The sequence below is a fragment of the Lolium perenne genome, chromosome 2 (genome assembly GCF_019359855.2).
Source record: "Lolium perenne isolate Kyuss_39 chromosome 2, Kyuss_2.0, whole genome shotgun sequence".
Taxonomy (NCBI): domain Eukaryota; kingdom Viridiplantae; phylum Streptophyta; class Magnoliopsida; order Poales; family Poaceae; genus Lolium; species Lolium perenne.
Genome location: NC_067245.2, coordinates 176,904,772 through 176,919,380, shown reverse-complemented (window position 1 = coordinate 176,919,380; position 14,609 = coordinate 176,904,772). Strand labels below are relative to the sequence as shown.

Below are 14,609 nucleotides of genomic sequence, written 5' to 3'. Positions count from 1 at the left end.
TGAGTTCTAGAGGTGCCAAGTTTCTCTCCTCGCCCGCCTTGCGAGGCTTCCAAGGTTGCTTCGATTGCACACAACTATGGCACTTAGAACCTTTGGCAATGGTGAAATTGGGAATTAAACTTAATCTGGATAGCCGAGACAGTAAACCAAAATTAATGTGACATAAACGAGAATGCCAAACACTGGTATCATCACTAATATTGCCACAAATATGGTTCACAGACTTATTAGTGAAATCAGAAAGCGAAAAGCGGAACAAGCCTCCGCACTCATAGCCTTTACCAATAAACTGTCCAAACTTGGAAACAACTACTTTATTCGACTCTAAAACAACCTTAAACCCATCTCTGCATAGAAGGGAGCCGCTAACGAGATTCTTGTTCACAGTAGGGACATGCTGCACGTTCCTCAGCTACACGATCTTCCCCGAAGTGAACTTCAGATCAACCATGCCAACACCACGAACAGAAGCATGTGATCCATTTCCCATCAAGACAGAAGAATCCCGGGTGACCTGGTAAGAAGTGAACATGGATATCTCAGCACACACATAAACATTAGCACCTGTATCAATCCACCAACATGGAGATTGGAATACCGAAAGAACAGTAAAGAGATTACCGTACCCATCAGCATTGCTAGCGGTCACCGTGTTGACTTGCCTCGCCTTTTTCTTGCGGTCTGCCCTCTCTCGAAAGTCCTTAGAAAAGTGGCCAGTCTCTCCACACGTAAAGCAGCTAAGATCTGCTTTGTTTATCATCTTCTTCTTCTTGAAGGTTGTAGTCTTCATAGGCTTATTGAAGGAGGGCTTGTTGTTCCCTTTGTTCTTACCGTAGGGTTTCTTCTGCACCATGTTGGTGCTAGACTGACCCTCTCCTTTCTCGGTATTATCCTTAGCCCGAGCTTTCTCCTCAGCATCAAGAGACGCTATCAGATTTTCAACTGGTATCTCATGTCTCTTGTGTTTGAGAGTTGTGTCAAAGTTCCTCCATAAAGGGGGCAACTTAGCGATGATGCATCCAGCCACAAACTTTTCAGGTAAGGCACACTTAAGGAGTTCAAGCTCTTTCGCAATGCACTGTATCTCATGAGCTTGTTCGACTACAGAACGGTTGTTTACCATCCTGATGTCATGGAAGCTCTCCATGATGTACACTTCACTGCCTGCATCGGTTGCACCGAATTTAGCATTCACTGCATTCCAGAGCTCTTTACCATCTGTTATGTGCATGTACACATCACACAGACGATCAGCAAGAATACTCAGAACGCATCCGACGAAGAGAGTATTGTTTTCCTTAAACTTGTTCTGATCTTGGTCAGATATAGTTCCTTTAGGTAAACCATCACTAACTTCGAACACTTTCAGATGTGTAAGCCAGAGCGTAGCCTTAACCTTCCACCTCTTAAAGTGCACACCGGTAAACTTATCCGGCCTCAGTGCATCAGCAAAACCAGCCATTGTTAACTCAGGAAATTGCCTACAATTAGGTTTTTGGATTGTTGGATAATTAGGCACAATTTCCATGATTAATTCCAGAATATAAAACATAATGACAGCAACTACTGACATGTGAAACTCGAACATACTAGATGCATTAATCAACATGAGTGGCAGCAGCGCAAACGGTAAAGCATCCATCGCTAAACAGATTGAGATATGTCGCATGTACCGATCTGGTGGAGGTGGCGGTGGAGGTGTAGCAGATGATGTCGCAGCAGTAACGTTGTTGATGGCAGGGATGACGGGTCGAAGTAGACAGCGTTGAAGACGACGGTAGGCAGCACCGCCCGACTTGGACGGAAGGCGACCCGTGATGAAGAGCTTGAGCAGTCGCGCAGAGCGCTTCCCAAAAACCTAATTCACCCTCTCCCGTACAGGATCGCAAGGACGAGCAGTTCTGGAGCCCTGCTCTCCCATTCGCCGATGCACGTCGGCGCGCGGGCGCAAGCAGAGAGAGGTGGAAACCCTAACTCATGTATTAGATGTATTTCTGCGGTAGCCGGGCAAGAGATTATATAGGCTCAGGAAACCCTAGGCAACGTGGGGCACGCCCACGTCGCGCGCACGTTTCGAATCGGTTGCAGAAAGCCCACGGTCCGGGAGCGACCCGAACCGACTAACTGTGACGCATCCGTCTAGGACTCTGCTCGTTTTCCTGAGCTGCAAAAAGTAAGGAAAGTGTCGGCTCGAGGCTCAATCCACTCACCACGAGCGCGTTGATACGTCTCCGACGTATCGATAATTTCTTATGTTCCATGCCACATTATTGATGATATCTACATTTTTTATGCATACTTTATGTCATATTTATGCATTTTCCGGAACTAACCTATTGACGAGATGCCGAAGGGCCAGTTGCTGTTTTCTGCTGTTTTTGGTTTCAGAAATCCTAGTAAGGAAATATTCTCAGAATTGGACGAAATCAACGCCCAGGGTCCTATTTTGCCCGGAAGCATCCAGAACACCCGAGAGTCGTCGGAGGGGGGCCACATTCCCACCAAACCATAGGCCGGCGCGGCCTAGGGGTGGCCCGCGCCCCCCTATGGTGTCGTCGCCCCGTTGACCTTCTGACGCCGCCTCTTCGCCTATATAAAGCCCCTCGACCTAAAACCTCGAGACGGAAAAACCACGGTACGAGAAACCATCCAGAGCCGCCGCCATCGCGAAGCCAAGATCTGGGGGACAGGAGTCTCTGTTCCGGCACGCCGCCGGGACGGGGAAGTGCCCCCGGAAGGCTTCTCCATCGACACCACCGCCATCTTCATCACCGCTGCTGTCTCCCATGAGGAGGGAGTAGTTCTCCATCGAGGCTCGGGGCTGTACCGGTAGCTATGTGGTTCATCTCTCTCCTATGTACTTCAATACAATAATCTCATGAGCTGCCTTACATGATTGAGATTCATATGATGATGCTTGTAATCTAGATATCGTTATGCTAGTCAAGTGAATTTTACTTATGTGATCTCCGGAGACTCCTTGTCCCACGTGTGTAAAGGTGACAGTGTGTGCACCGTGTGGGTCTCTTAGGCTATATTTCACAGAATACTTATTCACTGTTATGAATGGCATAGTGAAGTGCTTATTTATATCTCTTTATGATTGCAATGTGTTTTGTATCACAATTTATCTATGTGCTACTCTAGTGATGTTATTAAAGTAGTTTATTCCTCCTGCACGGTGTAATGGTGACAGTGTGTGCATCCGTGTTAGTACTTGGCGTAGGCTATGATTGTGATCTCTTGTAGATTATGAAGTTAACTATTGCTATGATGGTATTGATGTGATCTATGCCTCCTTTCGTAGCGTGAAGGTGACAGTGTGCATGCTACGTTAGTACTTGGTTTAGTTGTGTTGATCTGTCATGCACTCTAAGGTTATTTAAATATGAACATGGAATTGTGGAGCTTGTTAACTCCGGCATTGAGGGTTCGTGTAATCCTACACAATGGTGTTCATCATCCAACAAGAGTGTAGAGTATGCATTTATCTATTCTGTTATGTGATCAATGTTGAGAGTGTCCACTAGTGAAAGTATGATCCCTAGGCCTTGTCCCTAAATACTGCTATCACTGCTTGTTTACTGTTTTACTGCGTTACTACTGCTGCGTTACTACTGCTTGTTTACTGTCTTGGGCAAAGCACTTTTCTGGTGCCGTTGCTACTGCTTATATATATTCATACCACCTGTATTTCACTATCTCTTCACCGAACTAGTGCACCTATTAGGTGTGTTGGGGACACAAGAGACTTCTTGCTTTGTGGTTGCAGGGTTGCATGAGAGGGATATCTTTGACCTCTTCCTCCCTGAGATCGATAAACCTTGGGTGATCCACTTAAGGGAAACTTGCTGCTGTTCTACAAACCTCTGCTCTTGGAGGCCCAACACTGTCTACAAGAATAGAAGCACCCGTAGACATCAAGCACTTTTCTGGCGCCGTTGCCGAGGAGGAAAGGTAAACGGCACACACACACTGGACCCCGGCAACTAGCCACTTTTCTGGCGCCGTTGCCGGGGAGGAAAGGTAAAAGGCACTCATACTTCGGTTCCAGGTAACAGTACTTTTCTGGCGCCATTGTGTGTGTGCTCGAAGCTATTTCCTTTAGATCCTGCAATTGCATCTTTTTATTTCTTGTTTACACTAGTTAGGCATAATGGAAAACAACAAAAATATGAGAGATCTTTATGAACTTTATCTTGAATTAGGACATGATGTGTTTGAAGAGAGAATTAAAAAACCCATGGAACTTTATATGCATGCTAATGGGAATGTTATTAATATGAATGCTTTGAACACTATTGTTGCTAATGCTATGGAAAATTCTAAGCTTGGGGAAGCTGGTTTTGATGAGCATGATCTTTTTAGTCCCCCAAGCATTGAGGAGGAAATTTACGTTGATGATACTTTGTCTCCTATTTATGATGATTATAATGATAGTAGTCTTTTGTTGCCACCTGCTATGGAGGATAAATTTGATTATGATTACAATATGCCTCCTATATTTGATGATAGCTACTTTGTTGAATTTGCTCCCACTACAACTAATAAAATTGATTATGCTTATGTGGAGAGTAATAATTTTATGCATGAGACTCATGATAAGAATGATTTATGTGATAGTTATATTGTTGAGTTTGCTCATGATGCTACTGAAAGTTATTATGAGAGAGGAAAATATGGTTGTAGAAATTTTCATGTTACTAAAATGCCTCTCTATGTGCTGAAATTTTTGAAACTACACTTGTTCTATCTTCCTATGCTTGTCACTTTGCTCTTCATGAACTTGTTTATTTACAAGATTCCTTTTCATAGGAAGCATGTTAGGCTTAAATTTGTTTTGAATTTGCCTCTGGATGCTCTCTTTTGCTTCAAATACTATTTCTTGCGAGTGCATCATTTAAACTGCTGAGCCCATCTTAATGGCTATAAAGAAAGAACTTCTTGGGAGATAACCCATGTGTTTATTTTGCTACAGTACTTTGTTTTATATTTGTGTCTTGGAAGTTGTTTACTACTGTAGCAACCTCTCCTTATCTTAGTTTTGTGTTTTGTTGTGCCAAGTAAAGTCGTTGATAGCAAGGTTGATACTAGATTTGGATTACTGCACAGAAACAGATTTCTTTGCTGTCACGAATCTGGGCAAAATTCTCTGTAGGTAACTCAGACAATTATGCCAATTTACGTGAGTGATCCTCAGATATGTACGCAACTTTCATTCAATTTGAGCATTTTCATTTGAGCAAGTCTGGTGCCTCAATAAAATTCGTCAATACGAACTGTTCTGTTTTGACAGATTCTGCCTTTTATTTCGCATTGCCTGTTTTGATATGTTCGATGGATATTTCGATTCCATTGACTTTCAGTAGCTTTGTGCAATGTACAGAAGTGTTAAGAATGATTATGTCACCTCTGAACATGGATATTTTGATTGTGCACTAACTCTCTAATGAGTTGTTTTGAGTTTGGTGTGGAGGAAGTTTTCAAGGATCAAGAGAGGGAGATGATACAACATGATCAAGGAGAGTGAAAGCTCTAAGCTTGGGGATGCCCCGGTGGTTCACTGATGTCTACACACACTCCTTTTCCTGTAGACAGTGTTGGGCCTCCAAGAGCAGAGGTTTGTAGAACAGCAGCAAGTTTTCCCTTAAGTGGATCACCCAAGGTTTATCGAACTCAGGGAGGAAGAGGTCAAAGATATCCCTCTCATGTAACCCTGCAACCACAAAGCAAGAAGTCTCTTGTGTCCCCAACACACCTAATAGGTGCACTAGTTCGGCGAAGAGATAGTGAAATACAGGTGGTATGAATAAATAGTAGCAGTAGCAACGGCACCAGAAAAGTGCTTTGCCCAGGACAGTAAACAAGCAGTAGTAACGCAGTAAAACAGTAAACAAGCAGCGATAGCAGTATTTAGGAACAAGGCCTAGGGATTAGACTTTCACTAGTGGACACTCTCAACATTGATCACATAACAGAATAGATAAATGCATACTCTACACTCTTGTTGGATGATGAACACATTGCGTAGGATTACACGAACCCTCAATGCCGGAGTTAACAAGCTCCACAATTCAATGTTCATATTTAAATAACCTTAGAGTGTAAGATAGATCAATACGACTAAACCAAGTACTAACATAGCATGCACACTGTCACCTTCACGCTATGTAGGAGGAATAGATCACATCAATACCATCATAGCAATAGTTAACTTTGTAATCTACAGGAGATCACAATCATAGCATAAACCAAGTACTAACACGGATGCACACACTGTCACCATTACACCGTGTAGGAGGAATAAAACTACTTCAATAACATCACTAGAGTAGCACATAGATAAATTGTGATACAAAACACATTGCAATCATAAAGAGATATAAATAAGCACTTCACTATGCCATTCATAACAGTGAATAAGTATTCTGTGAAATATAGCCTAAGAGACCCACACGGTGCACACACTATCACCTTTACACACGTGGGACAAGGAGTCTCCGGAGATCACATAAGTAAAATTCACTTGACTAGCATAACGACATCTAGATTACAAGCATCATCATATGAATCTCAATCATGTAAGGCAGCTCATGAGATTATTGTATTGAAGTACATAGGAGAGAGATGAACCACATAGCTACCGGTACATCCCTTAGCCTCGATGGAGAACTACTCCCTCCTCATGGGAGACAGCAGCGTTGATGAAGATGGCGGTGGTGTCGATGGAGGAGCCTTCCGGGGGCACTTCCCCGTCCCGGTGGCGTGCCGGAACAGAGACTCCTGTCCCCCAGATCTTGGCTTCGCGATGGCGGCGGCTCTGGAAGGTTTCTGTGGGTTTCGTCGATCGTATCAGGGTTTTCGCGACGGAGGCTTTAAATAGGCGGAAGGGCAAGGTCGGTGGACTTCTGGGGGGGGCACACTATAGGGGGGCGCGGCCCCCCCCCTTGGCCGCACCGGCCTAGGGTTTGGTGGCCCTGTGCCCCCTCTCTGGCGGTTCTCGTGTGTTCTGGATGCTTCCGGGCAAAATAGGAACCTGGGCGTTGATTTCGTCCAATTCCGAGAATATTTCGTTACTAGGATTTCTGAAACCAAAAACAGCAGAAAAACAAAGAATCGGCTCTTCGGCATCTTGTTAATAGGTTAGTTCCAGAAAATGCACGAATATGACATAAAGTGTGCATAAACATGTAGATAACATCAATAATGTGGCATGGAACATAAGAAATTATCGATACGTCGGAGACGTATCAGCATCCCCAAGCTTAGTTCTGCTCGTCCCGAGCAGGTAAAACGATAACAAAGATAATTTCTGGAGTGACATGCCATCATAACCTTGATCATACTATTTGTAAAGCATATGTAGTGAATGCAGCGATCAAAACAATGTATACGACATGAGTAAACAAGTGAATCATATAGTAAAGACTTTTCATGAATAGCACTTCAAGACAAGCATCAATAAGTCTTGCATAAGAGTTAACTCATAAAGCAATAATTCAAAGTAAAGGTATTGAAGCAACACAAAGGAAGATTAAGTTTCAGCGGTTGCTTTCAACTTGTAACATGTAAATCTCATGGATATTGTCAACATAGAGTAATATAATAAGTGCAATATGCAAGTATGTAGGAATCAATGCACAGTTCACACAAGTGTTTGCTTCTTGAGGTGGAGAGAAATAGGTGAACTGACTCAACAATATAAGTAAAAGAATGGTCCTTCAAAGAGGAAAGCATCGATTGCTATATTTGTGCTAGAGCTTTGATTTTGAAAACAAGAAACAATTTTGTCAACGGTAGTAATAAAGCATATGTATCATGTAAATTATATCTTATAAGTTGCAAGCCTCATGCATAGTATACTAATAGTGCCCGCACCTTGTCCTAATTAGCTTGGACTACCGGATCATCGCAATGCACATGTTTTAACCAAGTGTCACAAAGGGGTACCTCTATGCCGCCTGTACAAAGGTCTAAGGAGAAAGCTCGCATTGGATTTCTCGCTTTTGATTACTAGATTTAGATGTGCGCCTTGGCGCACGATCCCGTTAAACTCGTGCCAACATACATTTTGTATAAGAACAATAAAAATTAACTGCCAAAATGACATTACACTTTAGGTTTCACAAACCAATGTTGCTAGGATAAAATTAGGATAAATCATACGAAATTATAAACGTAGCAGCAAACCAAGTGTACCAAAACTATTGCGTAATTCGAGAGTTGTAGCAGAAAACAAACATATAAATATACAAATAGATGCAAAACTATGAGGACCTTAGTGACAGTACCAAAATATAGTATAGTAAAAAGAGTAAGATCTGCGCCTTATGATTTAGGGCCACACCTTGGCACACAGCCCGCATCTTTCACATTGACAAACATTATCTTAAACATTTTCTCTAACGCTTAGAGAATAACAAAGGCAGGAACCAATACGAAGAGCAATAGAACTTTTATCCATTTTGATTACCCAGAAGTGGCTTTGTTGTCCTCGCTTTTACCTTAATCTTTGGTTCATACCAAGTGATATCAAAGCTTCTCACTTCCTACCAAGTGATAAATCTTTTAAATTTATCTTACCATTAATACAGGGGAAATGTTGATACCTCGTAATAGCTTATAAGCTTCCAAACATAAACATACAGACAGCAGCCCGTAATAGCTTATAAACTCGACGATTTAGGGGTGCGCCTAAACAAATGGCCGAGATCTTGATGGTTTCCATCAAGCTGCAACTATGAAGTGAAAAATTATTATTTTATGGACCTATAAACATATGAAGACAAAACAAGTAAAGCAATAGAAATGAGAATTCGAAGATAGTACGTAAACCTTTGATAAACCAAGGATTCACAAACAGCTAGCAGAGAAGAGTAAGCACACTTATAATATCTCCAATCCTTTCTAGCCAAACATAGGGATATAAAGGAAGCAAACGGCTTACATCATACATAATCCTATTTACGCTAAGTTCAATCCGGTTTCGATTCAACATTTATCTCTTCATGATTACCCAATATCCCATAAATGGATTTATTGAACATATACGTGCTGCTCCATGTGCTGCTCCATGCAAATACCATATGACAAAACATAGTGCAGATGAAAAACATCAATACTGCAGGAATCCTAATAGCTCGCCCAAAAAGTGATAGTGTCAATGATTAATTTATTTGTAGACTTGAGCACATGGAAACGTATGACCAAGAGGATGCGTGTGTGGAGGGGCTCACCTCGATTCCCTGGCATCGTCCATCTCGACAGTGGCAGCCTACACGTCGCCTCTGGTCTGGCTTGGCGGCGCACCAAGCTCCTCCTACTGGGAGGCAATACTCCCACTGGCCATCAACCGCCCTTCGGGGGCAGCGCGGGCAGCGGGCTGTGCTGCTCTGTGGCCACCAATTGCACACATAACACGATATATAAGACAACAATGGTGGTCTTCGTAGAAAAAACAATTATTGGTAGCTACCACATATAATAGTGGAAATAATTAATAACACCTAAACAAAATAAAGGTTTTCATGTCATGTGCAAATGGATAATTTTGTATGAATTGTCACAAATCAGAATCGCTGTAATCTGAAGCTATAACTTTTATGCTGCCACTGCATGTATAGGAGTTGCACGTATAGTAATTATATCGTCCAATCTATTTTCTGGCAGATAATTAAAATGCAATTAGATGGACCGGAGAAGAAAAGTAGTTTCACATGGCAAGCGCTACTTCAGAGCTAGTACATCTGTAAAACTACTTAAACTACTCACCGATTCCTATTATCACAGAATAACCAAGTAGAAGGCAAGAAGTACCAAGACTTAGTTGACAATTATATATAGTATATGAGCTCCTACATAAACCCTAAAAGTTCAGAAGAATCTTAAGAAATAACTGGCAGGATACTATGACAGATTGGTACCAGAGTAGCAGATCTGATATTATATGCCAAAAAGGAAAGTATGTATGGGGAAGAGACTGAATCAAGTAGTATAAAGGTTTCTGACATAAATACAAATGCCAAGCTACGCTGTGCTAATACACTTTTAAGCATGGCAAAACTAAGTAAACATAAAATGCTTTAGCTGAAGAATTCCAGATTAAAGAGCAATGTATGAAAAACACCATTTTCCAAGTAGGGAAGGATACCAGCAATGTTATTGGTGTACCAGCAGAACACTAAACCCTTCTTATAATTCTGTATAGAATCTGTCTAGAAGAGAAATACTGTAAGCTACCAGTATTATATGCAGCAATTTGTTCACTACATTCTCAATACAAAAAGCTAAAGCATTGCATTTTCTGAACAGACGGTGACACACAAAAATCCATAAGCATGTACCTCTCATATAGCCATGCTAAACTGAGAACGAAAATTTTAAAACATAAGGGGAAATGTTTAACCCTCTAAATGACCATATCTACAAGAAAGCCCACTGAAATCTAATGCATATATTTAAATTTCTAGTTGAATCCAAGCTAGATGCCTAAATTTCTTCAGATACATTCACGATGAACAGCTCTATGTTTTAGAGTTGCTAACATTTTACGAACAAAAGGTCATCTTCTTAGACTGGAACTGTAACTTCATAACTAAATTTGTATTGTGTATGGAGTTAGCTGTAACATAAACGACATCAATGATAATAAAATCCAAATTTATACTATCAGAATATTCCGCGAGCGAAGTCTATATGATTGAGTTCTTCAGAAATATGTTACCTAAGTGCAAAAGATAAATAAATAGCATGCACATGCACTGAAAAACCAAGGTTCAGTGTTCACAGCTTCACATACAACAGCCGTATGGTCATCACAATAACTTGGCAACTGAGGCCTAACAATAGCATTAGTTTGCTATTTTCTTATTTAGACAAGTACATGGCAAGATGATCACATACGTATAATCGAAAGTTCTAACTTTCGTAATAGGCACTCTTTGTAGTTTCGTAGATGCACAGTTTAAATTGTTCAGTTAGCACTTACTCCCTCCGTCCGCGAATAAGTCAATGTTTTCCTTTTTTAGAAGTCAAACATCTTCAAATTTGTACAAAAAATAGCACATATGTTACATTAAATTACTATATTATTAAACTACATGTCAATATGAATCCAGCGGTATTAATTTAGTGCCATAAATTCTAGGAAGTTAGTCAAAGTTAATAAAGTTTGACTTAAGACATGTCCTAAGGTACACGTATTTGAGGACGGAGGGGGTAGAAACTATGTTAGCATCTAATATACTGGATAGCAGATATTTATCACAAGAATGAGCATGCAAAGTTATTCATGCATTCTGACATAAACCTGTACTAAATCTATATTTATACATCGTGTGCTTTGGATTTCTAGTTGGCATAAATAAAAGTTCGGAATCCTACTTCATGTGTTCATGATTGAACTTATAAATGCACTAGCCAAGCTTTTCTCTCTGTACTACTCATCTACCTATGAGTATATACTCTCGCATTTATTCTCCTTTAAGAACTCTCTCCCAGATATGTACATGGTGGCCCAAAATTTGAGAAACTTGTGATTTTCGCTTCAGTATAAATTTGAGATGCAAGATATCCATGACACCCAATAGCATCAACTGAACATTCCATGTTTCTGTTAACATTGAACTAAAGATTGTGTGTGTATGGGCATATACATATGTAAAAAACTGAGAAAATAGTGAAGATCCTTGGATACCCAACGAAAATAGAACATGGGTAGATAATTTTCCTTCCTATTCAAAGTCTGCTCTCTTTTCTCTCACCCACACATCAGACATCACACACAAACAAGCATGTTAACACTTCTATTCAGAGAATATATTTACCTAGTTTGCTCATGGGTCTCGAACTCTAGTTCCTGTGATGATTGTCTGAGCTATGATGTGCTCCTGCGACGGTCGCCCTCTTGCATGCCCCTTGGTGTTCGCCTCCAACTTGTTTTGCGCCGCTGCCACCGCCAATGGACTACTGTGGAATCCTCCTTCCTCTATTGAAATCACACCAAGAACGCTATTTAAACTGTGTTGTACTAAACATCTATGGAAATCAATGATAAGCAAGCATATTGGATACATAGAAGAATTACCAGCCAATGAAGAGGAGAAAAAGAACACATCACAGGTTGTATATCAAGTGCGCTTTGAATACACAAAAATGATTATGTTTGTAACACGACAATCACTTGCCTAGTGCAGCATGGTTTTAGTCTAGGATTGCTTCCTCATCTTCCGAACCTCTTCCAATTGCAGACTTCGACATTTAAGTTCAAAACTCATGTGTGCAACTATCTTTGGAGTATCATACACCAGCAAATACATTCAGAATGTTAAATATTAGTTCATGCATTTTAGAAAGCACTTCTTTAGATAAAACATAAGAGCGATATAATTTTGGCTGAACAAATGACATAGAATAAAACTGGAATGCATTACTCCACCCACTCAATGTCAGTGTAAGGACCACAATAATGTACACTGGTAGACACAAGAAATGATCTGATAAATAGGAGTAACTACTGAAAGGTTAAATAACATTCCTTGGATACAATACTGACCTCTTTTGGTCTTGAAATTTATAATATTGTGAAGTATCACTTGGATTAAATTCTCTTGAAAAACAAATAGCTAGGACATTGCAGCGTTGTAATTTAGACCACAAAGCATACAAAATTACTCTAAATCATGCACTTCGCTGACAGGCCAGGTAATAAAAAAAAGCTCAGAACATCCAAAAAGTTGTGATCTTTCCAGGGAGTAATTCCCCAATCCAATAAGTGGGAAAGTCATTCCCTTCCTATTCCTAAACATCTAGAGATAACTGAAACTGAAATCATGCTCCTAAGTTGCCGTGGAACATAACACTTGAGAATCATGGACTCGCCGGCGAGCCACACATGGTGTTGAGGCATGAGCCAGCGAAACCAGGTGAGAAAATGACCTTGAGAATCAGGGAGATAGTACATATCCAAAGTATTTTGCAGGGAGGAGTATAACAACTTACCAAGTACAACTGCAATCTAGCGCAAAGCTGAAAAGGACCTTTTGATTAATCCAGAGCAACATTCAATATAGACTATGGGATTTGCACACAACTTCTCGCCTTGCAAATCGAAAATATTTTGCTTGCAAAGCATATAAATTGGAAAGGAAGGTGAGAATAAGCACCTAATGAAACTGATCAATCAGATTTTTTTTGCCGTGTTCTGGAACAAAGTCGCCCATGAACTGGGCGTGCTTAGATTGTGTTGTCTGGAGTAAGCAAGTACTGCTAGTCCTGTTCCATCATGTGTGATGGCATAGGTAAAAACGATTGTAATCAAAACTTTTCTTCTGAAGGTTCAAAGCCAAGGACCCACATGCATCATCGTTCCATCAGCACGACATACATCGGAGGTGGAGCTGGGCAGCAGCTGCGCTCCTGGCTGGCGGTGTCCCTGACGATGAAAAGTACAGAAATAGTATAGAGAAAATGAAGAAACATGAGCTCGCCTTCTTCAATCTTGATCGAGATGAGATCAAAAAAAGTCTGGGCAAATGGAGAAGGAAACTGACCTGCTACAGCCTGCAGGTGACGCACCAGCTGCAGCGGATTTGCTCCGGTGCTTGCCCTGCTCGCCGTCGAAATCGCCCGCTTGCACTGCTCCCCAGGCGCTGCCCTGCTCATCATGGACGCCCAAATCCAGTAGAGGAGCAGCACGCCCCGCTCAGGTCGGGGCAGAGGATGCCGCCCCAGATCCCGTGAGACTACGATCTGGAGGCGCCCGCCAGCTGCTATCACACCTCCCCGTGCTACACCTTCGCCGGATTCGAAGGATCCACGCCACCCCACCACCGCCAGATCCGTGGGGAAGAGGACAGACGAACCTGGGGTGGACTGGATGTGGTTCTCACATCTGTGTGTCGCGGTAAAACCGTCGACCAGCAGTAGCGCCACCGGCGGACCGAAGGAGAGCTCAAGAGAGGAGCAGCCATTGGAAGAAGATTGGGGGAGGATGAGCGGGAGGATTGGAGGAGGAGGCGCTGCAGGGGATTGTGGAGGAGGAGGGGGCGACGGGATTGGGAGCTGGCGGCGGCGGCGATGGGAGGGGCGCGAGGGGGAGAGGAGGACGTGCGAGGCGGGTGAGAGCGGAGCGAACGGGCCACGCGGGCTCGTCCCCTGACCCGTGGATAAAACGCGGGTTCGTGGGAGGGCCTCGCGCCCTGGACGAAATCGACGGCGGAAATCGCGCCACGTCAGCTCGATCTGATGGCCGAAAATCCAAAGCGTTGTGAGGCCCCCTATGGGGGGCATCATATACACCTTTAGATTCTCAACTTAGACATCCATACCGGGACAACATGGACAACAGATAATGGACTCCTCTTTAATGCATAAGCATGTGGCAACAATTATTATTCTCATATGAGATTGAGGATATATGTCCAAAACTGAAACTTCCACCATGAATCATGGCTTTAGTTAGCGGCCCAATGTTATTCTCTAACAATATGCATGCTCTAACCATAAGGTGGTAGATCGCTCTTACTTCAGACAAGACGAACATGCATAGCAACTCACATGAAATTCAACAAAAGGTAGTTGATGGCGTCCCCAGGAACATGGTTATCGCA

General features: G+C 42.1%; 1 protein-coding gene and 1 long non-coding RNA gene across 4 annotated transcripts; both read right to left on the bottom strand.

Moving 5' to 3' along the window:
- Positions 1-8,334: 8,334 nt before the first annotated feature.
- LOC139836098 (uncharacterized) lies at positions 8,335-11,986 on the bottom strand. 3 transcript variants are annotated; one of them, XR_011752150.1, is made up of 3 exons: positions 11,826-11,986; positions 10,151-10,214; positions 8,335-9,392 (listed from the first exon to the last, which is right to left on the bottom strand). It is a non-coding gene; the product is annotated as an uncharacterized lncRNA (long non-coding RNA). The 3 variants fall into 3 exon arrangements; XR_011752151.1 differs by having other exon boundaries at positions 10,151-10,210; XR_011752149.1 differs by lacking the exon at positions 10,151-10,214.
- A 720-nt stretch (positions 11,987-12,706) lies between these two features.
- LOC127328942 (uncharacterized) lies at positions 12,707-14,289 on the bottom strand. The gene is made up of 2 exons (XM_051355500.2): positions 13,551-14,289; positions 12,707-13,432 (listed from the first exon to the last, which is right to left on the bottom strand). The coding sequence occupies exons 1-2, from the start codon at positions 14,287-14,289 to the stop codon at positions 13,371-13,373; spliced, it is 801 nt and encodes a 266-aa protein (XP_051211460.1). The 3' UTR covers positions 12,707-13,370.
- Between the last annotated feature and the right edge of the window lie 320 nt (positions 14,290-14,609).